Here is a 27,519-nt window from a genome sequence, read left to right as displayed (position 1 = left end):
CAAGCAAACTAGTCCAGGTGCTTAAAGCTGTACGCTTAGAAACAGGTACATAGATTACTTACATTCGGTCTGTCGAGCATACATATGGAATATTATGCTTGATCTCGAGAGTTCTATTAATTCCACAATGAGAATGTAGGAGATTTGAAACAGAAATGTTTCTATAAAACTTTTAACATGATTTCAGATCTAAGATTTGACATCTATTAAGTCAACATCTTTGAAAACCTAAAATAGAACCCCAAAGTTTTTCCAAAAGGAATATGGGATATATGTTGTTACACTTTATGCCAGCTGGTTTTATGGCATCAGATGATATGCTTAATTGAATCAGTTGTTGGGTACATTACGTTTGACTCGGACACTTGAATAACATCATTTTTATGTATAGAAGAGATATATGTTGCGGGGAAATCTATATGTGAGACGTCCTGGCTAATATGGGATACTATAGCCTACAATCTGTAAAAAAACCTCTAAATTTGTGATTTGTTAGATTTCAAGTGATACAGAATTAACTTGTAATTTGTTGAAAAACATGCGCAGCCTGGACACGATTCTTTCAATAAATATGCGTGCTCTTCAGGTGCCACTGAGAGCATAATATAAATCTTGTTACATTTTAATAATGTAATTCTGGTTGCTGATCCTGCTATATCTTAATGAAATAATCTCTTACCTCCCTATAGATACACAAAGTACAGATACAGTGATTTTTCTCTAAATTGGTAAGCAGCAACATGTAATTTAGCATTTAAATAATAATATTACTCCTGTCTAATTCTAAGGAAAATATTAATCATTCTGTGTAGATCTTATCTTTCTATAAGTTTCTAATTTAGGGAAGGACTGTCTATGCCCTGAGGTTATAGCCAAGTATTTGTTGTTTACCCTACTGCTGCGTTTGACTTCATTTTGGCATATAAAACAAAGGGTCGATATTCAGCTGAAATTATCATTGTCATAAATGAGCAACACTATAAGATATTCTTCTTCATAGACTGCCAATTCAATTAAGTGACATTTAAAGTCAATCTGGAACAAAAAAATCATTTATATATAATTACATATATCCACTGTTAGCATCCCTATCGTCAGTATCTAAATTTTGCTTATATTTGGTAGCCACTGTACAGGTTAAGGATGTCTGCTGCTCTTCTCAACTGCTGTGTTTTAAATTGCCTTAAACCTCCAAATGTCTGTAAACGTAGAAAAGAAAAATAATCTTACAGTTGCAGCCTCTATGACTTCTTGATTCTTAGAGAAGTTACTGCATTAAGCATAACTATTCTTCAGTTCTACAAAACACTACATTCCACTGCAGGGTGATAAACCTCTTATAACAAATGTATGAGCTAAGGGCTTAAAAATAAGCCAGTAAGTCATGAATTTGAATTATGATTCCTTACTTCTGCTCTTTCAATATGTGTTACTGCATAAAGTTAATAGGAACCATTAGCAACAACATCATGAGAAAAAAGTTTTCATAAGATATGGCTAAAGATATCCTTTTAACTGGAGTCAATATCTGTAGAAGTACATCAGCACTTTTCAAATTATTTCCACAGACGCCCCAGAAATAAGTCCACTATGGTTCTAGACAAGTAGTTTTGTTTATTTTTGCTCACACTAAAGAAAAAAAAAAGAAAGAAGAACTGGACAAAAGAGACCACATGGTTTAATGATAAAATCTTGTATTGTGCTTTTAAAAATAAGAAAAAGAGGCAGCATATATTACAGGCAGGTAGTCATATCTTATTTAATTTTCTCAATAGACCTTTCTGCTTGGTCATTACTGTCAAGGATTAATGCCATAACCCATACCCACATAGGCTCGTGTCTCTACTTGTACAGTTCTTAAGGTCAATCCACATTTCATAATGTAGCAAAATGACCGATCTTTAACAATTTTTGTTAAAATTTGTTTTGCAACTTTTAAGTAAGAATAGTTGTATTTTAAAGTGTATGAGTTTATAAGATTACTTTTTGAATCAACAATTTAAAATAAGGATTAAAAAGATTGTCAAACAAACTATAAGACTCACATCAGTTAAGTATTAACTGGGTTTTAAAAAATATTAATCATTGTCCTGATTGGACAAGAGTATGAATTTATCAGAAGTTAGCTGGTCAAGACTATAGAGGTATCTCTCTATAATCTTTTCACACAAAGGACAGTATGGGTTTTCTAAAACCAAGATCATCTACTGTGTCCATTTGAATACGAAATTATTGTCCCATTTTAGGATTTGTTGAAGTCATTCACAAAATTATTTTAATCAGCTTATCTTCATAGCCAAGAAAGACCTGCAGTTTGCAATAACGAATCACACATCTCTGTACTTTCCACTTCATAACGAGATTTCTCTCCCACTTTTCCCAGAAAGTAAAAAAAAAAACAAAAACTCAGGACTATTAAGTGTCTTTTAATCTATGAGGTTTTGTTAATATCCCTTGTATTCATTCATCTTAGGAGGCTACTTACATGTTTATTATTTTCCAATCATCTAAACATGCATATAATATATATAGGAATTCTTACACTCAATATAACTTTCAAATCCTATGACTATTAAAATGTTATTCACCTGTTTTTAAAGAAAAGTCAATATTGATACCTAAAATAATGAAAAGCTTCCCATTTTTTGAAAGCAGGTTTTCTCTTCATTTTAATACCCTAAGATTTCCTGGGAAGATATACTAATGTTTTAAAAATAAGCACATTCCTTATTAAAAAACTGAATTTATCAATATTAGTGTTTGAATTGCTTATAATTTTTTAAAATGTTGCTCAACAGTTTGCAGTTATAGCTCATAAAAATTTCTTTCTGAATTGCTTTTTAATGTTTCTAACTGCTGGGATGATAGTATTTATGAATTCATAAAGTTCTTTCCAAAATTAAATGAGTAATATAATTTAATATTTTAGAAAAATTCTGACGAAAATTTTAGATTCTACCCATAGAACAAGCATCTGATTAATTTCCAGGCACTATTTCTGAAAAGCAAGAACGGTCCATCATTTTTCTTATACTCTCTGAGATCCCTTTTGAATGATACGTAAGGACTTACTTCATCCAGTCGCCGTTCAGTTCCCAGAGCCAAGAGGTTATTGTATTCCCTTTCAAGAATCTGCCTTGCCTGTTGACATTAAATTACAGTTACCATCACTGAAATCACATTTTATTTTAAAAACATATAAGCTGTATTTATCTGAGAGTACATTAAAAACCATGTTTTATTTGTGGTTCCTTAAATTTTTTAGTCCACCTTTACAAGACATTGTAAATTTTAGCTATAAACACTAGGTAGAGCAAATATTTTTTTGTCTGACGATGGTGAAGAGATAGCCTCGAATAAATGTCTGAGGTCAAGAGGTTTTCACCTCACATTGTTATTTTATTCCAATGGAGTCTATAATATAATAAACTTTGATATATGTAAAAACATGATAAAAAATGAAGTTGGACTGCCACATTTTTATTAGATCTATGCAGGTAGTTCTCAAACTGGATCAATGATCATCATTTGGGGAAACTTTAGAAAAGGATTCCTGTGACCTATTTCTTGATATCTGATTTCTTAGGACTAGGATATAGGCTGGAGGCTTTATTTTTAATTTGTAAAGTACACTGTTAATTCATATAATTATCCATATTTGGGAATCACTATCATACCCAATGCTAATTGTATAATTCAGACATGTAAATAGAAATGACTGCCTCTCAGAGAAGCAGAGACTGAATGCCATCTGCTAGGGATTTTGTTTTGGGGAATCTGGTATTCAGGTGGGAGGTTGGGCCACATAACCTCTAAATCCCCTCCTGTTTAATTGTATGATTTTGTTTTGGCTAGATATCTAGTAGCTTCAAATTAAAACCCCAGTGACATAGTTGAAACGCTGAGATAGCTTTTATTAGAATCGTGAATACACAGCCAAATTCTTTTTCTAATATTTTAGTTTGTCATTATATAAACCAGGATGTAGTGAGACTACAGCACAAAGGGGCTTGCCTGGGTGTTCTGTGTTGGAATCTGTAATAATAATGCTAAGCTGCTGTAGTCAAAGTTCTCATCCAGGGCTATAAGTGAGCCGTGCACACCACTCTCAAGAATATTATTTGCATACTCTCGAAGTCCAATTGCTTGTATCCAGCGAATAACTCGATCATTGCTCCACACCAACACATCTAGGAAAAGGGATGCATCATTTTAGGCTGCAGTATTTTGCATAATAAACAGAACCACTGGCTGAAATGAGCTGCAGATATCTGGCCAGGTTGCATTTATCCTAATTTATCCACTCTCTAATATACCTGCCTCCCTTCGGTTGCATGTATTTACTGTTCTAACAACTGAAATTTTGCTCTGTAAGTCTAGAAAAAAAGTTGGCATTTTCAGAGTGTTTAGTATTACTGAAATGACAGCACTTCCATCACATCGAACAAAATGTCTGCAAGTATTCCTCGTTTTCATACTAGAGCTCTAAGGGTCCATCTGAAGTTCAATGTTTTTACCACCAGATGGGGACATTTTTTATTTGTGTCTTGATAAACAACTTCAGTAAACAGCAAAATGAGATTCTAATACTGTTTTTCATTAGAAATGTTTATTAACCACTACTTAAGCATTACAAATAGACTAGAAGATACTGTTTTTCACCTGAAGTCATATGCAAGAACAAAACAGAACAGTAAGACAAAACAGGGACTAAACAGATTGATACTTCTCTATTACTGTCAATTTATTATTTTCCAATCACATAGTAATGCAAAATTCAAGCACTAGTCAAAAGTCAGAAGTTGTTTTTCCTTTGTTAAAAAGTAGTATTTTACTGAGGAACAAAACACTTAGATTTTTATTTTCTAAAAATAAAACCTTCTGAAAAAAATGTCATGAGTCCCTTTTTTAGACAAAAACATATCAAAGTGTATTTTATCACTTATTTTTTTCTGTTTCTTCTCATAATTACTTAGCCAAATGCTACATAAAAATTAGCAAAATAATCAGAAGGAACAGAATGTTCCATAGAAAACTGAGAATTTTAATGAACTTAGGGGGAAATGAAAAAAATTAAAACCTTTTTTCTACTTGTAGAAAGGGAAAGGAAGCCATAATTACTATTAAAGTACACTTTCCTGTCAATTTATTTTTTCTTAATGAAATTTAAACCTTTTTCAGAAAAAGTATAAAAAATATTTAGGAAAATATTATTCTACTTCAACTGTTTATTTTCTCCATTTCAATTATCTGCATAGTTAGTGTACCGGTTGGGAATGGGAAGGAGAGTATTTTATATTGTCTAACTTTTTCAAAAGCATTATTAATTTGTCCTAATGCATTCATTATAACCATCTTAGGTTTTCTTGTGCATAACATTAAAGTAATAAAGTGATAACACAGTCACATAGAGGTTCCCTCATGCACCTTCTCAGTCATTACTATTACCCCAACAGTAACAGCAAATATTCTGACTACTCTCACTAAAGATTAGAATTATTTTAGCTTTTTATAAATGAAATCATACATTATGTACTTTTGTGTCTGTCTTTCACTTAATACAGGATTCATCTATGCTTTGGAAAATAGCAGTGGATTATTGATTTTCAATGCTATTTAGTATTCCATTGTATGATTATGCCACAATATATCCAGTCTGCTGTTGACGGACATTTGGATGGATTTCACTTTAAATTATTAAGGATAGTGCTTTTTTGAACGTTGTTATTCGTGTATTTTGTTGTGTATATTTACATATTGCAGTTGAGTAAATAAGAAGGAATAGAATTGTTGAGTTATATGGCATACATACATTCACTGTTAGCAGATATCACTAAACAAATGTCCACTCTCACAATTTAACCCTGCACTAGCAATGTATGAAAACCTGTATCTTTACCGAGACTTTGTACTTTTTATTTATTTTGTTAGCTTTTTTTTCTATACCATTATGGTAGATGTTCAGTGTTATGGGTTGCATTCTGTCCTCCAAAAATTCATGTTGAAATTCTAATCCGCAGTCCCTCAGAATGTAACATTGGAGGCGGTGTCTTAATAGAGATGATCGGTTAAAATAAGGTCATTGTAATAGTTCCTAATTCAACTTGACTATTGTTCTTCTTAAAAGGGTAAATTTGGAAATCAACATGCATACATGGAGAACACTACACGAAGATGAAGGCAGAGATCAGAATGATGTTCCTATAAGCCAAAGAACACCAAAGATTCACAATAAACAACCAGAACCCAGGGAGAGCAAGGACCATATCCTTCTTGCAGCCCTCAGAATCAACCCACTGTACTAACACCTTGATCTCAAACTTTTACCCTCTAGAACTATGAAACAATAAATTCCTGTTATTTAAGCCACACAGTTTGTTGTACTTTGTTACAGCAGCCCCAAACAAACTAATACATGTGGTATCTCCTTGTAGTTTCAATAAGTAATTCCCATCTTGACTATGAAAATATCTGCTACTTTTATATGTGTCAGTTTTTGCTTTTCATATTTTAAGTCTACATATTAGATGCATATAAATCTTCTACTTCTTCCCTTTCATTATTTTTAAATACTCAACTTATTTCTAGTATGTTTCCTGTCTAAAAGTCTATATTCTAATGTTAGAAGAATCACAACTTTGGTTAGTATTTGCATGTGAATCTTCTTTACTTCTGACTGTTCTATGTTCCTATACTTATACTTATGTTCTTATACTCCTCACCATGTCCAATATGCATTCATCATTTTGTTTCTTTCCTTTGTATTTAAGTTATGTCCATTGTATACAATGTATCCTTGTTTTTGTTTTATCCATGTGTCTTTTAATTGGATCGGTCTACTCACATTTAATATTATTACTCAGATATCTGAGTTTAAATCTACCATCTTTCTATTCGTCCTATTTGTCCTTTGTTCCTTTTCTCTCTTTCTTGCTTCTTTATTATGTATTTTTTATTTTATTCCATCACTCTATTAACTTTTTATTTTTACACTTTATATTATTCTTTTTGTAGTCACACTTAAAGGTTATAATATGAATCCTTGACTTATTAGTCTTCTTTAAATTAATCCTTTTATCATTTCTTATATAATACAGACCTTGAATCAGCTTAATTTTATTTCACTCCCTTCCTGCCTTTTGCATTATAAGTTGATTGTTATGTATTTTAATTCTATGTAAAATTTAAACCCTGTAGACATTATTATTGTTTTTATATTATTATTAAATTTACCCATACATTCTTTCAGTTCCTCTTCATCTTGTCTGCATTTGTTATTGTCTTTAGGATCATTTTCCTTCTGCCCGAATAAGTCATTATAATATTTCTTTTCTATTTAGGTTTTCTAGTGAAGGATTCTCTCAGATTTTGTTTGTCTGAAATTGCATTAATTCTGCCTTAACACTGATGGATTTACTTATTTCTAGGTAAGAAGTTAGTTTGATTTAACATTTAAAGATATCCCACTTTTCTCTCACATTACTTTAGTTGAACAACATCAGATATTTTCTGTTGCACCTTGGAAAGTAATGTGGAGTTTACGTTGGCATATTCTAAGACATTTTTGTGTGAGGGAGGGGGGTCATGGTTTTCAGCAGCTTTATTATAATATGTCTAGATTGTTTTGTTTTGCTTCCCTTTTTGATCTCTCTTGGGGCTCAGAGTATCTTGAATATGTGGCTTATTGTTTCCATTAGCTTTAAAAAAAAAATTTCCTACCAATATGTTTTGAAATATTGCTTCTTCCTCATTCTCTCTTACCTCTCATTCTGGGATTACAATTATGCACACACTAAACTTCTCACCATGTGCAATATGTCATTCATCATTTTGTTTCTTTCCTTATTTCAGGCCAGATATTTCCAAGTGATCTTTTATTTTACTAAACACTAAACTTCTCTTCTACTGTTAAACCATCTATTGAGTTCTTAATTTAGGTTTTTAAACTTTCCGTTTAATTTTCTTAATATATTGATTCTAGCTATATTATTAAATTTCTCTATTTTGTCATTTATTTTTCTAACACATGAATCACAAATTTTTTTTAAAAAAGCATCAGGGTCAATTGTGGATATGTTTTTATTTTCTAATTTATCCTCCTGGTTTTTCTCGTTTTGCCCATTATTTGACATGTCTTATATTATTTCATTGACTCTTAGATATTATGATTGAAAAATTGTAGAGGCTCTGGATGATGTTAATTTCCTCTTGAGAGGATTTTACTTTTATATTGTCAGGCAGTTACAATAAGGACAGATCAACTTAATCCAATCAAAGATTGAGATAAATCCATACTGGATTTCAGTTCTAATCTTTCAAAATAAAGCCTGGTCTACTGAGGTTTGCCCTTGGCCCTAAGATGGGTTCCTTCAGAAATCTGAAATGAAATGTGTGATCTCTGATTTCTGACTCTTTTATCGAGAGATTGCTAAAAACTCCCTTTTTAGTTTTCTTACCCTTTGGCTTCTGCTTTCTCTTCAATATTTAGCTTCTAATTCCATGCTTCTTAGGAGTCCACACATGTCTCAAGAGGAAAGTTGTATAGTGTCAGGCTTACTTATTTCCCTTTTCTCCAAGATCTTGGTTCGTAAAGGCCTGATAGCTTTGGCACTCTAAACTTCAATTCCCCTGGACACACCCCACCCCATCCCCGTCACCCCAATCCCCACTGCTCTGTGAGACAAGAAAAATTACAGGTTTCCCATTTACTCCAATGCATCTCTCTCTCTCTCTCTCTCTCTTTCTTTCTCTCTCTAAGATCACAGTCTCTCAGGTCTTGGCTGTCTTAGTTTCTTTCTCTTTCCTTCAAACAGCTATTTATTGCTATTTATTCATTTATCTAGCATTTCTATTTGTTCTTCGTTGAAGATTAGCTTTGGTCGAATTGATTAGATTCAATGTATTCCATTATAGTCAGAAGTAGAAGTCCCTCAGATTGGTTTGTGCATTTTGTGTCTCTTTAACAATCCACAGTGCTGGTAAAGCATTTGTATATGAGTATGGAAGCTATAGGTATACTTGTTTCACATCTCTTTACTTAACTCCTATAGTGCTTTGAACAATCTCATTTCAAAAGATAAGCCCTAACATGAGGAATGCCCACTTCTCACAGTTTTATTGCTATTACCCGCTTGATCCAAAGCAGATGAAATTCCTGCAGGAAGTAGGACATTTATTGTCTCCCTGAGAGGTTTGCCTATGTCTTTCTCCATGTCTTCAAGCAAAGCAAAGCAAAGGACTTACTTAATGACCTGTACTATATGTGGAAATTTTATGTTGTATGTATTCACTGTGTCTCCCTGGGTCATTCTGAATAGAGGCTTTCCTCTGAGTTTTTATTAGCCTGTTCCCCCATGGGGTGTTTGACCTCAGAAAATGGGATGGGAGCTGCTTAATATTACATTGTGGTTATATTATCAGCTGCTGTTGATAGTAACTGATTTGTTCTAATTACTAGTTACCCCACATCTGAACTTTGAAAGCTGGATAGGTGTGTATGAGTGACACTAACAGTTCCTCACTTGATCTCACTAAATGCAATATTTTTTTAAACCAATGAGACAATGCTCTCATCAAAAAACCAATAAAAAACTGTCATTATTTTTTGGCACTGGATAGATTTGTAAATAGGAAGTGTTTGTTCTTTTCTAGAGCTGGGTTTATATTTTGATAGTCCAAGACATATTATGTAGTCATATTTCTGCAAATATATGTCCATCACATAAACATCCCATTCTCACACCTGTAGTTTAGATTGATCAAAGATACAAAATAACCCATTCACAGGGTGAAGTCTAATAAAGCACTAATCTAAACTTTTCTTCATAATAATAACATTCCCATTTTTTCATTTTGTAAATCAGATCGTTTTCTATAAATTTGTTTCCAAGCATTATTTATGCCCTGACTTTAAAGCTTTGTAGGAATCCTCTTGCCCTAAACAATAAATGGCTACAGATCAGTGTTGACTGTTTCCTAGTAACAAATTAAGTGTTAGTACATTTTGAAATTCACATGGTCTCCTTACTTTAGAAAACAGTTTATTAAGGTCAAGGTTAATTAACACTTCAGATAATAACAGAGACCCCTAGTCACAGTTGAGAGCTATTCCTGTAAGAGAGAGAGCGCCGAATCCTAACCACTAGACCACCAGGGAAGCTGAGAGCTATTCCTGTAAATGTCATGTGATCAGTTATAGAAAACAGGGGCTATTTATGATCTCACTCACAGCTATTTATCATGTGGAGTTAGTTGTTTGTGTGTAATCATAGTGAATCATGGCAGTTTTCTCAGGGCTGCACTCTAACCAGCAATCGCTAAGTATTAACATAATATTTGGTGCAGGGCCAAATAGTAATCCTCTCCTTTAAATCTCCCTATATATGAAGCATTTCATGTGGTGAGACCAGGCGTAATAAAATTTAATTGGAAAAAATATCTCAGAAAGAAAAATAGAAAGTAGTATACCACGGGCAATAAAACCTATATATGTGCTAAAACACCCTCTTTTAGATCAAGCACAGACTTCCTTCTGAGATCTATTTTTGGTCCATTAGTTCCCAAATTTCAATTCAACTGAACAACAAAGGACTAAAAACAACCTGCAATTTCCTGGGGTGCAAAGTAATGTGAAATCAGACAACTCTATTTTGGTAATGGAAAAACACTTTCTGGCCCCTAAGTAATCAGTCAAATGAAGTGTTACAAGAAATCCATTGTGTGTCTATCTACTCTCTGATGAACCATACATAGAAAAATATTTTTAACCACTCACTTTCACATGCATTCAAACCCATTCTACTAGAACTAATGTAATGTCCAAGAACTGTCAAAGATAAAAGTAATTTCTGACATTGTTTATCACAAATGAATATTATAGAAGCCTAAGATGCATGTTTTTAAATAAAGAATAAAACATCACTAAACTTTAATGCTGTGGAAGAAGGGGTAACATGAAATATGTACTATTTTCTTATCTAAGGCAAGCCCCAATGGAAGTGAAGTTAAAAACAGACTCATGCCTAACTTTGAACAATTAGTGTAATATACAACACTCAATGAATTTGATTAAATGCTTGCACATATAAACTCTTGAACAATAGGAAAGAAAATATAAGTAATAAGTAGTTTAATATCCAAAATTTTCCTCAAAAATTTTGATTATATTTACTTTAATAAGCCCTTTTTCTCCTTTAAGCAATATAAGTGGAGGTGTGATTCTTAACATAAAAAAAAGGCCTGCAGATACTTATATTTTATACCCAACAATTTATTTTTTCCGTTAATAGCAACAGTAAAATTCAATGGTCTCTAACAATTATAGTATCTAACATATTCCTCTTTTAAAACTATTATTTTTCCTGTATATTAAGGTACATATTAACATTTAGATGGTTAATTATTAAATACAATACTTTTCTAATAAATCTGGAAAATGCAGTGTATTTTCTTTTCATTCAAATCAAACATTTTTGTACACATAATAGTTGCAGTAATTAGCAATTCTCCTAAAATCATTCTCACCTGGAATTATTAATGGACTAGTCCAGTTTATAAGGGAAAAATTCTTATATATTTTTATATAAAATTTCTATACAATTTTTATAACTATAGTATAAAAATAAAATTTCTAGGCACTGAAAAAAACTCAAATGATATAAACCAAAGAAGAACTGCCATAAAAAATGATATACCATGTTTCTCTGAATCATGAGACTATTCTATTAAAAGTTTGATAAAAATATCTATTTGGAGACATCTTTAGTACAAGCAGAATGTATAATTAATAGGTTCAGAGGGGAATAAATCCCAATTCAAAAAATCAAGAATATGCCCATAACGGGAGGGATATTTACCCTTTTCTGTGTTTTAATTAGAATAATAATGAAAAAAATAAGATGACAGTTCTAGCCTAATACTTATGCCACTTAGCAACCTTTGTAATGTGTATAGCATCTTACTTCCATAAAAGCGAAAGCTAAAACCCCAGAGAAAAGGCATTTAATATGAAAGAAACACATATTACCTTTTATTTCATGTTGGCTTGCTTCCCGTCTTCTTTCTAGCTCTTTTCTGTCATAATTTAACCTTTTTAAGCACATAATTCCATACTGTAAACTTGTTCTGTTATTTTTTTTCAAAAAGAAGAAAACAAATTGAATTTACTCAGCAGGTGAAGAATGGTCTTTGATTAAGCATAGTCAACACTATACACTATTTTTCTAGGGTAACAGATTAATACATTACACTTGTACTTAAATCCTTCTGTATTGGAGGAAAATAAGTTTATAATTATTCTAAACACACAATGTTTCTAAAGAGTAGAAAAAAAATATTTTCAAAATAAGAAAAACTTAGGGATTGTGCTGTTCATTCATGTCTTTCCCTTCTGTTTACCTATTCCTAGGTCATCTGGAGACAAATTAATATTTTATCTATTTGCAAAAAACCTAAAGTCTCTGTTATGAAGACAGCAAGTAATTAAGAAGAAATGGATACTCTCTTCTTATGCTGATGAAATACCAAAATAAATAGTCAGCAAGTCTAAGTGATACACAAGTATGTTAAGAAAAATAAGTCAGCAGACATTGAAACTGTGTGGAAAGGATATTGTGGAAAACCAGAAAATGGACTGATTCTTAAAGGATCAGGTAGCAGAGAAAGGGTTATTATGGAAGATGAAGCAACATGAACATAGGATTGCAGATAAAATTTTAAAGGTGTGGTGATAGGACCCAGAGTTGAAAATCCACACTAGGAAATAAGGAGGAATGCAATTACATAGGTGGATTAGGGATATATTAAGAAAAGCCTTACATTTCATGTAAGTGTGAAATATGTCCAGGTGACAGAGAATTATTGGACAATTTTCAGAGAAGAAATGACAATAAAAGATTTTTGTTTAAGGAAGAATAATCTAGTAGCAAAATAGGAGATGAAGGAAATACGTAATCCTAGGAGACAGAAACCAATTAAGGGGTCGATGCTGCTGGAAATAGAGACAACAGCCAGAGCATGAGAAGAAAATCCAGAGACCAAAGATATTCAGAGAGAAGAGATGAGAAGACTTAGTGATACTGGATTTAAAGGATGTGGAAAAAAGAATCTCTAGGTTTCAAAAGTAAAGATTATTGGCTGTTAGTGATTTCATAAGTATTTAGGAATATACGCAAATTTAGACAAACACTCTGCCAAGCTACACTTGAGTTGCATTTCTAAGCCCTGCATTTTAATAAGAATGATGTTGAACCAAATATTTCAGAATCAGAGAAAAACAGAAAGAAATCTGTATTAGGTAGGTGTTATGGGCTCAAAAGTGCTCCCCCCAAATTTATAAGTTGAAGCCTTAAACCCCAGTATCTCAGAATGTGACTCTATTTGGAGACAGGGCCTTTACAGAGGTAATTAAGTTAAGTAGGTCCTTAAGGTAATGAGGTCATTAGGGTGGGACCTACTCCAAACTGACTGATGTCCTTATAAGAAGAGAAAATTTGGACACACAGAGACACCAGGAATGTGCATTCACAGAGGAAAGTCATGTAAGGACACAGAGAAGGTGGCTATCTGCAAGCCAAGGAGAGACGCCTTGGAAGAAACCAGACCTATCAACATCTTGATGTCAAACTTCTAGCCTCCAGAACTGTGAGAAAATAAAGTTCTATTGTATAAGCTACCTGTCTGTGGTACTTTTTTAAGGCAGTCCTGGCAAACTAATTCAGTGAGACAGCAGATAATACTGATATAATAGCCATCATTGATAATAGGCAACTTGAGATTAAACCAATGGTTCCTGGCTAGTTTCTGCCAAGTTTTTATACGTCATATAAAATTGTGCTACAAAGAGAATATATAATTTGGCAACAATATCCGTCAGATTGAAAACTTGGCTGAAAAGACCATGGGATGCAATATACAGTTACTACCTGTTTTAAGTCAAGTTCAACATAACGTAAAAGATGAAGCTTGTGTATTTCAAACGAGAAGAACAAACAAGAACCCTGCAATTGAGTAATTTTTATTTTTCAAAAAAGAAAGCTTGATCAATGTAAAAATAAGTTTTACTGAGACTATAAAGCAGTGCTAGAAGTCAATTTAGTGAAGAACAGAAAAACTGAACACAAGTGTACTGTCAACATTTCTAAAAATGTCTAACACAACCACATAAAATTTGAAGGCCTAAAGTTTGAGTGACAGGGAACTCACTACCTAACAATGTGAACACTATACGGCAGTTGAGAGTGGTGCAAAGCTGTTTTTTTTTCTATTGAGTGGATATCACTCACCCCAGTATCTACACCTATTTTAACTAAAAATGTGCATATTGAGCAGAGAAAATATTATTCTACCACATAATAATAATCTAAAAAAATAAGAAAAACTTATCTAAAGCCCTTTCATTATTCAAGTTAAATGTCTTTAATGTCTTCAACCTTCTCAGCAGACTTTTACCATTACATCTATAACAATTTAATGCACCTAAATGGATAGAAATGTTTTGTTATCTTACCATATGGTAGCATTTTTATTGTCCCTGCCGATAAACACAATCTAAACATGCCTTGTCAATCCATTAACAGAAACTGAGATTTTTGTGTCAATTATAAATTCAATATCTTTTTCACACGAATTGCTGTTAAATCATGGATTCTCTATCCAGCATTTTAATAGGTTTTTTAAACTGTTATATTTATTTGTACTAAATTCAATCCAACAGTGTCAACAACCGTATTAAAATTCAAAATATCTCCGTACGTTGGAATGAAGAACCTCAATTGTTATCTATTTATCCTAATCTTATGTCATCAACAATTCTGATTTTTTATACCATCTTCATTTCAGTCACTAATTAAATGTTGGACAAGACCAAGTAGTCTCCCAAGCTGAAATCCTCTAGGTTTATATGTATTAATTTACCAACATAATCAACTACAGATAAAACAATCAATCAAATTCCAACTGGTATTTTTTCACATAGCATACAAAACCATTAGGCTGCAATGTGGCATTTATAACATGGTACTACAGCAAGACTTATTTTTTACCTCCTAGATGGTAAACAACAACAACAAAAAAGATTGCTTTTTTTTAACTCTGTGTCCTCATAGGTGCCTCAGTATTTTTTTTATGAAAATTAATACACAAATAATCAAAAGCACTAAAAGACATACAAAAGTTAAAAGTACAAATATGTCCTTCAGAAACAAATTCCTTTTCAAAAATTTTTTAATATGTCCCTAAATTATATAATTTATAACCACATGTATTTGTAGAGTTGAAACTACAAATATTTATTTATTCTTCATGAATAATTTTGTAATATAAACACATACACCTATGTATGGTAATATTGTGAAGATCTTGAAAAAAATAGACTTATGTTCTATTGAGGAGAATTTTGCACATGTATATTTTTGTAAACTTTGGGAACATAATATGCACAGAGCTCTATGTTAGATAGTCCCTGCAATTTGCTGCCTGAAAATATTTCTCCAAGTAGATGTACATAGATGCATCAAATAGCACATATTTTCTATGTCCTACACACCTATTTTTGCTTTAGTAAAATACACATTATTTATTGTTTCACTTTATTCTTTGGCAAAAACCTACCGATGAAAACTATCCACCATTTTTAAATGAACACGGAGATCTTTTTTTGTTAGGTGATCTAACATTCTTGCATCTACCAAGCATTCCATAAAGTAACTTCTGTACTGAGGTAACCCCAGGCTGGGAAGCCATTCGTTTCCAATCCACTCATGGTTCATATCTCCATAAGCCAGGGTCTGTAGAAAAACCGGACACTAGAATTGTTTTATAGCAGTCAAGTTTCTTAACCAATAAAATGAGATGGTAATTGGAGGATATTACCTATTATTATAACTGATATTTAATTACTCTGATGTATGGAAACAAAATAGAAATAATATTTAGTCTGTAAGTGTTTGTTTTATTTCTGTACAAAATAGAACTCTGTGTACATTTATCAAAGTGTTTGCCCACCATAAATGATTGACTATTTACTTTGTATTCTCAAAAGGAATTACATTTTGTCTAAACATGTACTTTGTAAATAAAGAAATGAGAACTAGAGGTATAATACAAATTCTGAGCTTTAAAGTTTTTCTTTATGTTGATAGGATTATTTTATTTTATTTACGTCTGTCAGCTAACACTCCACCATTTACCTTTTCTCAATGCCACTATTGCCATTGTAAACATTGATGTGAAATAGAAACCTCCGTGAGAAAGGAGCAACGAGGTCAGAGAGACAGAATTCTGAAACTTTACACGGACATCGTTGTTAACCTTGCAAAACATGCAGCCAGCATCCCATAAAGATCATTGGAAAGAATCAAAATCTTTTCTGAAATCAATCAGTATAGACTCTATACTTAAAGAAGCAGAGCATGATCAAAAGCTAAGAGAGAACCTATTTCTTTAATATAACAATATGAACTAGTCTTAGCAAATACTGTTAAAAAAACGTAAATGAAAACCAAAATTCATCACCACTAAACCAGTGTTTTAAAAGAACTATCTGTCTCTATTAATTTTAGAGTTCCCTTTTTAGTTCTTTATCATACCATAGATTCACCATTCTAAATACAATATGTATTTCAGGTGAAAATTTCGGTGTTCCTCTTCTGTGTGTTCTTAAGAATGATGAAATTTCTATCAAAATCAAAATCTAATGAAACCCGAAGTAACTGAACGTTTAAATACAGGTCCTAAATATAACTACTCAATTTTTTCTTATATTCAAAGGCTGGAATCACAATGAGTATAGTACACATTTATTCTTTCAGTTATTTAACATGTACAAATGCTGAAAAATGCACAGCTTCTTTGCAAACATACATGTTTGTTCAAAGTATAGATGCTTGCTTTACATGGCCAATTTAATAAATGAGAGCAACTTCTGACTTGTAGTCTGCATTGCTGACACTGGTCTCTTCAACCCCAATCTCCATACATTTGTTATATCTTAAGCATATGGAATTACAAATAAATCTTTTTTTTTTAAAATCCCTCCCTTAGATCCAACTTAAATGATTCTTCATTAAATCTATTCAGGGGTGTTTTCATAAAAATTTAAGTTACAGATCATTCTTTTGGGGAAGAAAGAAAATCATCCTTTAAACAGAGGCCAGATATGAAATTATAATCATCTTATTTGCAAAATATGGTGATTTAAAAAGACATATATAGTATTAAACATAATATAGATTTAAATATACATATCAGCCTCATATTGAGCTAAGTGAAGATTTAAAATATTATGACTTACAATAATGTCTTAATTTATATCCTCATAGCCTACTAAATGATATTAATTCTTAAAGCATATAAATTTCCTACCTGGGCCCAGCTTCCTTCCTCAGATTCTTTCTGCGTTAGCAGCAGGAAATGATTAATAAAGCAGGTAAATATAAATTAATTTCAAAAGAATACAGTAAAATTTTTCTAGCAGAAGCAAAATTGTTATACAAAATGTTAATTATTATGACATAGGCAGATAAATACACAGATTTTTTCTCAGGTCCAAAGTTATCAATTTCACAGTTCAAAGGCAACTACAAGGCAGCTATATTGTTTTTAATTAATTCTAATTTAAATATACATATATATGACATGGGATTTTCATGGTTTTCTGGACATTTGATCTGGTCATCCAAATCTTTTTTTTAATTCTTAAAAGTCTGTAATATTCTGAAGGTAATGTATTATAATAAAAATGTTTGATTATATATACAAATATATGATAAAGAAATCTTATATAAAGTAAACTGATGGAGCGAAAAAATTAACTATATTGCTCTAACAAAGCTTTGTGGTAATCAAATAGATTTCAACAGCCAACAAAACAAAATCAAACAAGAGAAAAAACAAGTACAACTAAGCTAAACTAAAAATAAAAATAGTACATGATATTGGCATTTTTATCCATCATAAATTTCTACATAATAACTTTTTCAAATAGATATAAAACTGAAAGGACATTAAATCAAAAAGAAGTTGCTAAAGATAAAATATATGATACACCCAACTTTGTCACTTTATATGAAAAATGACTATGTATAATGTTATATTTTTAAAAGCTGACAATTATAGAGTCCTAAAGGAGTTTTTTAAATCTGTGCTTTTGGATACCAAATTAACATAGCACTTTTTTTTCTTCTTTTTTTGGTCAAGCTGTGTATATGAGATGGTAAAGCACAAAAAACTACATGTGTATTGCCTGTGAATATGCCCAGTACTAAGAAAAATTGGTTACCAAAAAGTTCCAGTGTTGCAAAATGGATAAATGTTTTGTTAAATTCTTGATTAATGTTTGCATATTACAAACTCTGACACTAGTAACTACATTATGACAATTTAGCAGTGCTTCACAGATGTCAAGTGAGTACAGTAAAATAAAACTGTAACAAAAAATGTTAGTTATCTCTGCACATAACTATATAAACACATCCCATTACACTAGTCGATAGTAAACAACTTAGCTTTTCCATCCAAACAGTAGCAAAATAACTTTTCCTCAGGTTCAACAAAACCGTAAAGACTAACCGTTTTTGCTGGAGCTGCAAGAGTTTCCATTTCTTCATGGGTCACCCAAACGTTGCCTGAAGGCTAGTGAGGAGGCCCAGAGGGAAGCAGTAAAGTCCAGGAGAGGAAAGCAATGGTAAAGAAGAAAGGCAGCACCTCTGTAAGTTAACAGCAGCACAGCAACACCACAGAGCCCCTGCCTCTACCGTACGCTCAGAGATCCCTGCTTCTTCTATTCACGGAAATTAAATAGAAAGAGGCATGCTGTGAAGCTCATGGGAGGGTAGATTTAAAATGATACTTCTGCGATTATTAATCAGGAAAAGGGCATGATCAAAATTCGTATTTCAAAGGTATGTGATTATTAGATCCATTTTTGTAATAATGGGGAGCTGATTAAATTTGATTTGCAGAAAAATGTAATTACTTTTTCTTCAGGAAAAGATGCACATGTATTTAGTTGCATTATTACCAAAATTTCATTCACATAATTTCAATTCTTCAGTGTCCTCGAACAGAGAAAGTCAGTTGACAACACAAGTCTGTAAGTACTATTGTAACCTATTTGGAAACCAGCATCAGCTTTTCCCAAATAATTTCTTCCTTTTGAAATTAAGTAAATATGCTGTTTTCCTATATTTTTATAGATGAAAAAGTGAAATGATATTTTTGATTTAATAAAAAGTATTTTCAGCCTCATTAAGCACCATCAAATTATAAAACCTATACATTTCTAATTTTTCTGCAGTATCCTATACCATTACAGAGAAGAACACAGTGTAAAAGGAAATTTTTACCTCTATCAGGAACTACTCTATTATGAAGTCTCATTTGCTTTTTAAATAAAACAATCCTTGATATTGGTTCTATGTACTGAATAATGTACCATTTCTAGACCAAATTTCATTAGTAACATAGAGATCAGGTCTATCATTAAAGGTACTAGCCACTAGAAACCACTTTCCATCAAATTCCACCATTTGACTAGAAAGTCTTTATGAACATTGCAAGGTTGTCCAAGCACATCCATGAAATTTACATCCCATCTATTACTTGTTACTTGTTTTGGAAGAGGCCCAGTTTTAGAGTACCAGAAGTAGAAAATTTGATATCCAAACATAAGTCTTCACCATAATTCACTTTGGCCTTTTCTACCATTCACACAGTAGCATATTTGACTTTCTTTATATCATGAACAATGTAATTCAATAAAATTTAAAAAGTAACTACATATAAATTAAATTAATAAGTATAATTTGATATATGTGAAATCTCATTAATACATTTTAGTGACAAAGGGAATTGAGTAGAGAAATATCATTATAATAAGTAAATCATATGGGCATAAAAATTCCAAAGGTTAAGCATCATATATATGTATAGAATTCACATTTTGGAATTCAGAGTTCAGCAGAATTTTTTTCCTATTAGATAAATCTGTACACACCTATAAAATACTTTTAGAATATGTGAGCAATTCATGCCATTAGAAGCCCTTTCCCTCTATCCCCAGCTTCTGGGAATGGTGCTCATTATAAACAAAAAGTTGCATATGAATATACGAAACGGTAAATCATTTGGAATCATTTTTATTGACTTTATGAGGAGTTTACTACTCTAAAAAGAACCTGACCCTCATTGGTCTCATTCCTTCACACCCAGTGATCACAGTGCTTTGCCTGGGTGGCTATACCATTTGCTCAAAGTGAGTTTCAGTGATGATTATCTGAGAGGAAATTCATTTAAAACAGTCTTGTTTTAAAGTGATTTTTGTAGCTTCTACTTTGAACTGAATCCAAATAATAAAGATCTCCTTCTATAAGAAACTTGATCTGTATTATCTCATAAGAAAGTATAATCTTTCACAGGTTATCTTGAAGTCTGGTTTGCCAGTCGATCGCCATATTCTGGGATGGAGAACATGATAGAAAGTATGGTTTTATCTGTATCTTTACTTGCAAAATGAGTATACATCTGGAGCAATTTTCTAATTGGCAGATTAGAAGGGTTGGCAAACTTTCATAAATTGTATGTTAGTTGTTTACCTTTGATTAGCAGTTTCACTGGTGAAGAGCATTGCCTGCCCTATAATTTTGTAAAGTAACCCACAAAATAGCTTCTCCACAACCCAACCAAACAGACATTAGTTAAGGTTTTAACAAGTTTATTTTACAAGCAAGCCCATTCTTAGTAAGTCAATTATTGAATCAGATTGCTTTCTTTCCACCACCTGTGTAGGGAATGAAACTTTCATCTGGTTAAGTCAATAAGGAATGATTTAGAGCATGAGAGTTTCCAGGAAGAGCATCCCTAAGCGAATAGCTAGAGTGGGAATCTCTGAGCAACCAAAGGACATAAAGACTTTGGTTCTTTAGAACTGAGGATAGAGAGTCCAAAACGTAGTTTGGGAAAATCATAAAGGACAAACATCAATGCAATTTGTTGTTGAACAAGCAAGAGCCCTTTTAAATCATCTACTCACTGCTTTTGGCAGTCAGTGCTGCAATTCTCCCAAATGTCAGAGCTGAAGAACACAACCAGTAGTCATTTGTGGCTAATGTCATCTAAGACTAACAGGTGATTTATAAATTCAATTACAATTACCAAATTATAATCAGGAGATTCGAGTTCTAGCAGTGCCGCTTTTCAGCAACTACCCAAGAACATTATCTAAACTTCTCTAAATTTAAGATTCTACATGTCTTAAGTGGGACTAAAGCTACATGCTTTACACTAGAAAAATACTGAAAAGTTTAAATTATGATATAGTATGGTCTAATACACGTCTGGGACAAGGATGAAGCAAGTGAGATCCCAGGAGGCTAAATTTAAGGAAGCACAACTTTCAGGGTCATGCAAATGCAGGGTCAGCACCTGACAATGACAGCCTACTTAAATTTCATGCTTGAGATGCCTTGCTTGCCTCCTCCTGTTAGTCCACATGGAGCAGAATATGTAAAAAATATGGTCAGATGAGAACTGAGAGAAAAAATCCTGAGGAGTATTAAGAATTAAAGCACTTGACTGATCAAATCATTCTGGGAAAAGTTATGATGGCAAAATAAATATTAAAATGAATTTAAGGAATAACCATGAAATTAATCAGAGGGAAATAATTATTTCCCTTGCTGTCAGAGATACAGGAAAAGTAAAGCAGCCAAACCTCAGAATAATTCTAAATCTTTTCTAGCTCAAAGTAACTTTTGTTACTACCTAGATCACTTTAAAGTATTTTTTATCTTATAATTGAATTACAAAGTATAGTAACTTGAAATTTACTTTTCACATTCAAACGACTTGGCTCCACATTTCTTCCCTATCTGAATTTTTATTTCTCATTATAAGAATGTTATTTACCTAATTATACCTCACCTTATTTCTAATAAAGGTTGAGGATTATGAGGTTAATAGTAATGAAAAGAGGATCCAAAGCAGACTGAAAGGATTCTGTAACAAAGAAGGAAAACTGACAGAGTGCAGGAACCAGAGAAAGTACTTGTTAGGAGCATAGATTCTGGGCAAAATTTCATGGGAGTATGACCTTAGATAAGGCACTTTACTTCTGTACATGTTTTTTCCATCTGTAAAACAGATGTAATAAAAGTATCTATCTCATAGTGTGGTTGTGAGGCTTAAATGAGTCATTATATATAAAGCACCTTGAACAGTGCCTGGCACTTAGTAAGCACCTTCCTGTTGTTGGCTATTACTGTAATTCTATTAGAAATTCTATTAAGCAACCTCCATTCAAGCAAGCCTTTCCTGTAATAAATACTCTCTATTTCCCTTGTATAATAAGCTGACTAATGCCTATCTTATGCCTTATATTTCTGCTCAAACTCATTGAATTATATGGTTACCAAAGATCATTTTATTTGTTCCCAAACCTATTTATTTCTACACTTTTGTTTTTAAAGTTTTGATTTGGCAATTTAAATAAATATTGCATAAAGCAAAACAATAAATTTGGCTCATGTATAAACACAAAGTTGAATTATTTGGAAAGACCAGATAAAGCCAAATCTCAAAGACCACAGTGGTGTGTTGGACTTGCAGAGGGAAAGAACAATCCTTGGTCTACAAAGTGGAGTGGGGGGAAAAGGGAGGGAGAGGGATGTTGGGGATAATTGGGTGGGGACACAGGGTAGAAATGCAATTTGTGGTAATGGGTATACTGCCAGTATGAATCTGGCCTTCACATCATGGGCAGGAGGGGTGACAATCAGCTTTGTATCTCATGAATATTCATAACCAATAAAATAATTTTTAAAAACTAAATAAATTACTCAGTATGGCAGAAAAACAAACAAACAAAAAACTATCAATAAGACACAACTTTGTTAAAGTCGACAAAAGAAATTGTAAATGTCCAGAAGGATTCTGTACTCAGATAGCTTTTTGAGTTACCTCGAAGTCGTCACTTTAAAGAAAACATAAACTTAAAAAATTAGAGATGTTTTGTGGATGAGTTTATCAAAGAAAACTAATGTGAAACTCCATGCATTGGAAACATAGTCAAGCAAAAGTCCTAGGTGGCTCATCTAAATTTGTAAATGCCTGAATCTTTACTTATTTTTATTTAAGTTTAAATATTTAAAGAATGTAGTAATTCTTTATGACATCCTCCTTCAACCAAATTGCAACTAACCGATATCTCCATTCCTATCCTATTAGGTAAGAGGTATTTTACAGTAATTGTAGCTTGGGAAAAAGAAAAAGAAAGCTGGAAGATTGGGGTTGGCCCAAGGAAATAATAAATGTAACATTTAGATTTTCCTATTGGTCAAGCCCATTTCATCCACAGAGGAAAGAATGCAGAATCAGTTTTAGTTGGTTTAAAAAAAAGCGTAAGTACTCTGCTTTTTCTCCTAAAAATTTGAGTTAATGAACGAGGTACACTGAACAAATCAAATTTCATTGTACAAAAAAACTTGTATGATGTGAACAAATTGCAGTGTTCTGGGAGACATGATAATATATCTTAAAATAAATAAATAAATAAAAATAAATAACTCCTGCCTTTGTACTTTCTAAGTATGAATCCTAATGTATAATTTTAGGTTATGTCTTTAAGATGTGTTAATCTCCACTTTATGCAGTGGAAATATTACTAGAATTTTATATGGAATTTTTGTTTTGCAAAGCAAATCATATTTGAAAAATATTAGAAATGAGTAAATTCTTCCATGTATATGGAGTAAAAAGACGAATTACCATTTAGTATATTATTTTTAAAGCACAGAGGCACAACTTAACTCATGTTATATGTAACTTGCACCAATATTTAGCAAAAGGCTATATCATCTATGAATGCTTTTACACATTAGTAAACAGATAAACATTCCTATAATCTTATAGACAAATAAAAAACGATTATGAATATATAATTAATGTAAGTACTAGATCGATAAAAATATAAAAAATTAAATAGTAGTTTTAAAAATGTAAATTTAAGCAATGAGATAACAAATGTTGACAAAGGGAAGAGAAATGGCAGTACAATTTGGCAATTAAGTTGTAAAACTAATAAGACTATAAATATTCTATACACAAATATTGCAATGAAAATAGCCAAAGTTTATGCAACAATATAACTGCATGCACATATTCTACATACACACAATAAAAGTTTTTATATAAGCAAAATGTCTAATAGTAGGGATTTGGCTAAATAAATTACGATACTTCCATTAAGGAAATATGCAGCAAGTAAAAATAATACTGCAATTACGTATTTAATAAAATGCAGAAAATACTTGTGTTATATTACTAAGTTTCAAAAGAAAAATACAAAATAATATATTGTGTAAAATAATCCATCTTTATAAAAAATGAAGAAAAAAATGGAACGGTCTCTACCAAAAAGTTAATACTGAAAAAAAAATAATATTGATTATCTCTAAAATTGTTATTTTTATGGTTTTTAATTTTTTTATTGTTTTTCTGTACTTTACAAATGTCGTACAAAATCATGTATTAATTCTGTAAACAAATACAAAACTTAAATGATATAAATAAAACCTTTGAGATGAACCGAGGCTAGATCACAGAGGGTCTCATAAGTTCTCTTCTGCCTGTTCTTTAAATAACCGAGTATACTTTTACTTTTAATATTCTGTGATTTAAATATTTTCCAGTCTGGTTGAACAGTTTTAGAAAAAGAGTATTTAATTTTTCCATTTTTTAAAAAATTAAGAAATGGATTAAGCTGCTAAATAAAAATAATAAAGTATATCATTCTTTATCTGAATGTTGGACTTCAAATTTTGTTAATTTTGCCAGATTCAGAATTTTTAATATTTTTACTTGCATTTGCTCTTGGGAGGAGACTGTTGATATAAAGTAGTTGTGGTACTTTTCTCTCAGCTGGAAATTATTCAGAATATTCATCAGATCTGAATTCAGTTTTCAATAACTGTTATAATGGCCTGCACAGTTTTTATTTTAAAATGTAATCTCAGTTTTTATTTTAAACATATTTTATTATAATGGCCTTCTCAGTTTTTATTTTAAATGTAATCTGAATTAACTTTAAGCTTGAGTAGTACTCCAGCTATAGTGAAGAACATTTATATCCATTTAAAAATAATATTATAGGTAAGAGCTTTAAAAATTTTATATTGTTTTCCTACATGTTATTTGGGATGAAGCCAAAATGAAATTATGCAAGAAAGATAAAAGCCCTTTAAATTTAATCTTGTATTTCTGGCATTAGAATCCAGTACTTTGGGGAAAAAAGTGTAAATACAATATAAAATATATATATGATATATATATATAAAGTTATATTCAAGTTAGTTTTTTGCCTGAAATCTGCAATAAAGCAATACTACTGCAATAAAGTAAAACTTCTTTTCTTTTACTGACTGCTCAAATTTATCTCATTCTTCCATATTTTATTATGCTGTATAAGACATGGGATCAGAGAAATCCAGTTAATATTAGAAATCAGATCCTTTGCCAGAAAAACATATAATTTAAGAATGGAAAAAACAAAGAATAGAATATGATTTGGGAGTTTTTTTGTGTGTTTGAATTTGTCATGCATGCCTTTTTTTGTACATTTTAATTTTCCCTAATATTAGGATAGGGACAAAATTATGACAGCATTAGGGATTTATAAATGAGAAGCAAACAGATTTTGAAGGAAAGTTTTCCACCTTGGTATTTATAAAACATCAAACCTTGTGTAATTTCATAGTTGTAAAAACTGCTTAAGAAGTAGTGAGTTTAAATACTGCATCTTCAGAAAACAATAATGCTTACAGCGAATCTTCTGAGATAATACTGAATTACATTTTTAAAAAGAAAAGAAAAGGCACTCTGAAAAAGAATAAGCTCAGTGTCTTGTTGCTTGGGAGAAAGATCTAAACTCTAAATGTTAGTTCAAAAGTCTCTACTGGAGGCAGCCTTCAAGTCTGATATGAATTACAGCTTCTCACCTGTAAATCTATTAAAAGTAGCAACAAGGTTAATGAAGAGCAAGCTAAATCTCTTTGGAATAATTCATGCTGACACTGAAACGTGTGCTGTCACAGTTTTGCTCTGTGGACTTAGACATGCTGCTATTTGCCCAGCACTGGAGAAGAGGAGGAGCACAAATTGACTCACAGTTCGGGATGTCGGAGGTGCCGAAGGACTTGTTAGGGAAACCATCTCCTGGATTGCTAATCGGAGCTTTAAGCGATGCAGTGGATTGCTAATTCCAATTTCTCTCTGGATCTCAGTGTCAGATAAAGCGGACATGATGGCACCGCTCTTCACATTGGCTCGGCAGGCTGCCACATACCAAGCAGGCATTCCCAACCAGAGCTGTTGGATAGGAAGAAAAAAAAAAAAAAAAATACATACACAGATCATAGTAATGGCTAATATTTTAGCTTCTCTTATGTACTAAGAATTATATACTAGGAATCCTTACATACTTGGATTCACAATCACATAAGGTACATGTTATCATTATTTCCCCCAGAGAAGATAGATGCACAGAGACATCAATTCATTCAAAAACATCATCTAGGCAGTGATGAAACTGAGGTATTCTGGCTCCAGAAATTATATTTTAACAACTAATTTATATTACCAGGGATAAAAGTAACTGCTGCATGGCACCAAATTCCCCCTTATATGTAAGGACAAGAATAGACACAGGATGCATTTGGTAAGGGGCTCAATCAACGTTTGTTTAATGAATGACTTCAATTTGTAATTTTCCTTTGGAATTCTGAGTTCAGAGAAATTCTGTCACAGAGAGATCTCTACTATCTCCAGCCATGTGATATTGATCAAAGCACGTGGTGTAGCTAAAACACATTTCCATCTACCTTCTTACACCACGTGAACATTGTGTTACCTTAATTAGATGCTATATATTAAAATGCTTTTTGGATAATAAAATGATGTATTAATAAAAGAAACTAATGTTGGAATCATCTGGGAAACTGGAGCTAAAGAGAGTAACAAAATTAACAATGCATCAGAAATTAAGAGTTCCAATTTTTCAACGTTGCTATGAGGCTCGTGAAAGACAATTGAATCAGTGGCCTTATGCACACAGCACAATGTCTGGTGCACATCTTAAGCACTGGGCAAATGCCAACTCACATGCATTGTATTGTAGCATCTGAATTAAATACAAGTAAAAAAGGAATATTCTACCCATTCTCCCCCCCTCCCCATCATTAGCTATCAGTAAGAAAGAGAAACCATGAAAAATTAGCAGTTTAAATCTTGGTTTTTAAATGTTCAAAATAAATAAATTTTTTCTTGCTATTTTATTTGTTGACATGAGCAAATTGAGCAAAGGAGAGAATGTGTGAGAGTGAGAAAAAGTGAGTGAGAGAAAGAAGAAAAATTATGAATCAGCAAAATACAGAGCTCTGGACCAAGAATCAGAAGGTCTGGGCTCTAATTCTTTCCATGTCATTGGTGAGTCATGTAACCCATCTAAATCTCAGCCTTATTTTTTTTTCA

At 32.0% G+C, this 27,519-nt stretch overlaps 1 protein-coding gene across 9 annotated transcripts in view; it reads right to left on the bottom strand.

The window, feature by feature from the left end:
- PPFIA2 (PTPRF interacting protein alpha 2) overlaps positions 1-27,519 on the bottom strand; it is a 488,437-nt gene that overhangs the window by 3,555 nt on the left and 457,363 nt on the right. For 4 of the 9 annotated variants that reach the window (XM_063075430.1, XM_063075426.1, XM_063075422.1 and 1 more), the window contains 7 exons: positions 26,158-26,358; positions 18,568-18,630; positions 17,362-17,391; positions 15,610-15,803; positions 12,026-12,123; positions 4,015-4,190; positions 3,073-3,141 (listed from right to left, as the gene is read on the bottom strand). In XM_063075430.1, the coding sequence (XP_062931500.1) occupies positions 3,073-3,141; positions 4,015-4,190; positions 12,026-12,123; positions 15,610-15,803; positions 17,362-17,391; positions 18,568-18,630; positions 26,158-26,358 (831 nt within the window). The remainder of the gene's footprint in view (positions 1-3,072; positions 3,142-4,014; positions 4,191-12,025; positions 12,124-15,609; positions 15,804-17,361; positions 17,392-18,567; positions 18,631-26,157; positions 26,359-27,519) is intronic. The other 5 variants (XM_063075424.1, XM_063075429.1, XM_063075425.1 and 2 more) reach the window with 4 other exon arrangements.

Source organism: Cynocephalus volans, chromosome 12, assembly GCF_027409185.1.
Source record: "Cynocephalus volans isolate mCynVol1 chromosome 12, mCynVol1.pri, whole genome shotgun sequence".
Lineage (NCBI taxonomy): Eukaryota > Metazoa > Chordata > Mammalia > Dermoptera > Cynocephalidae > Cynocephalus > Cynocephalus volans.
Note: the sequence above shows the minus strand (reverse complement) of the source record. Positions and strands in the feature narration are given on the sequence as shown.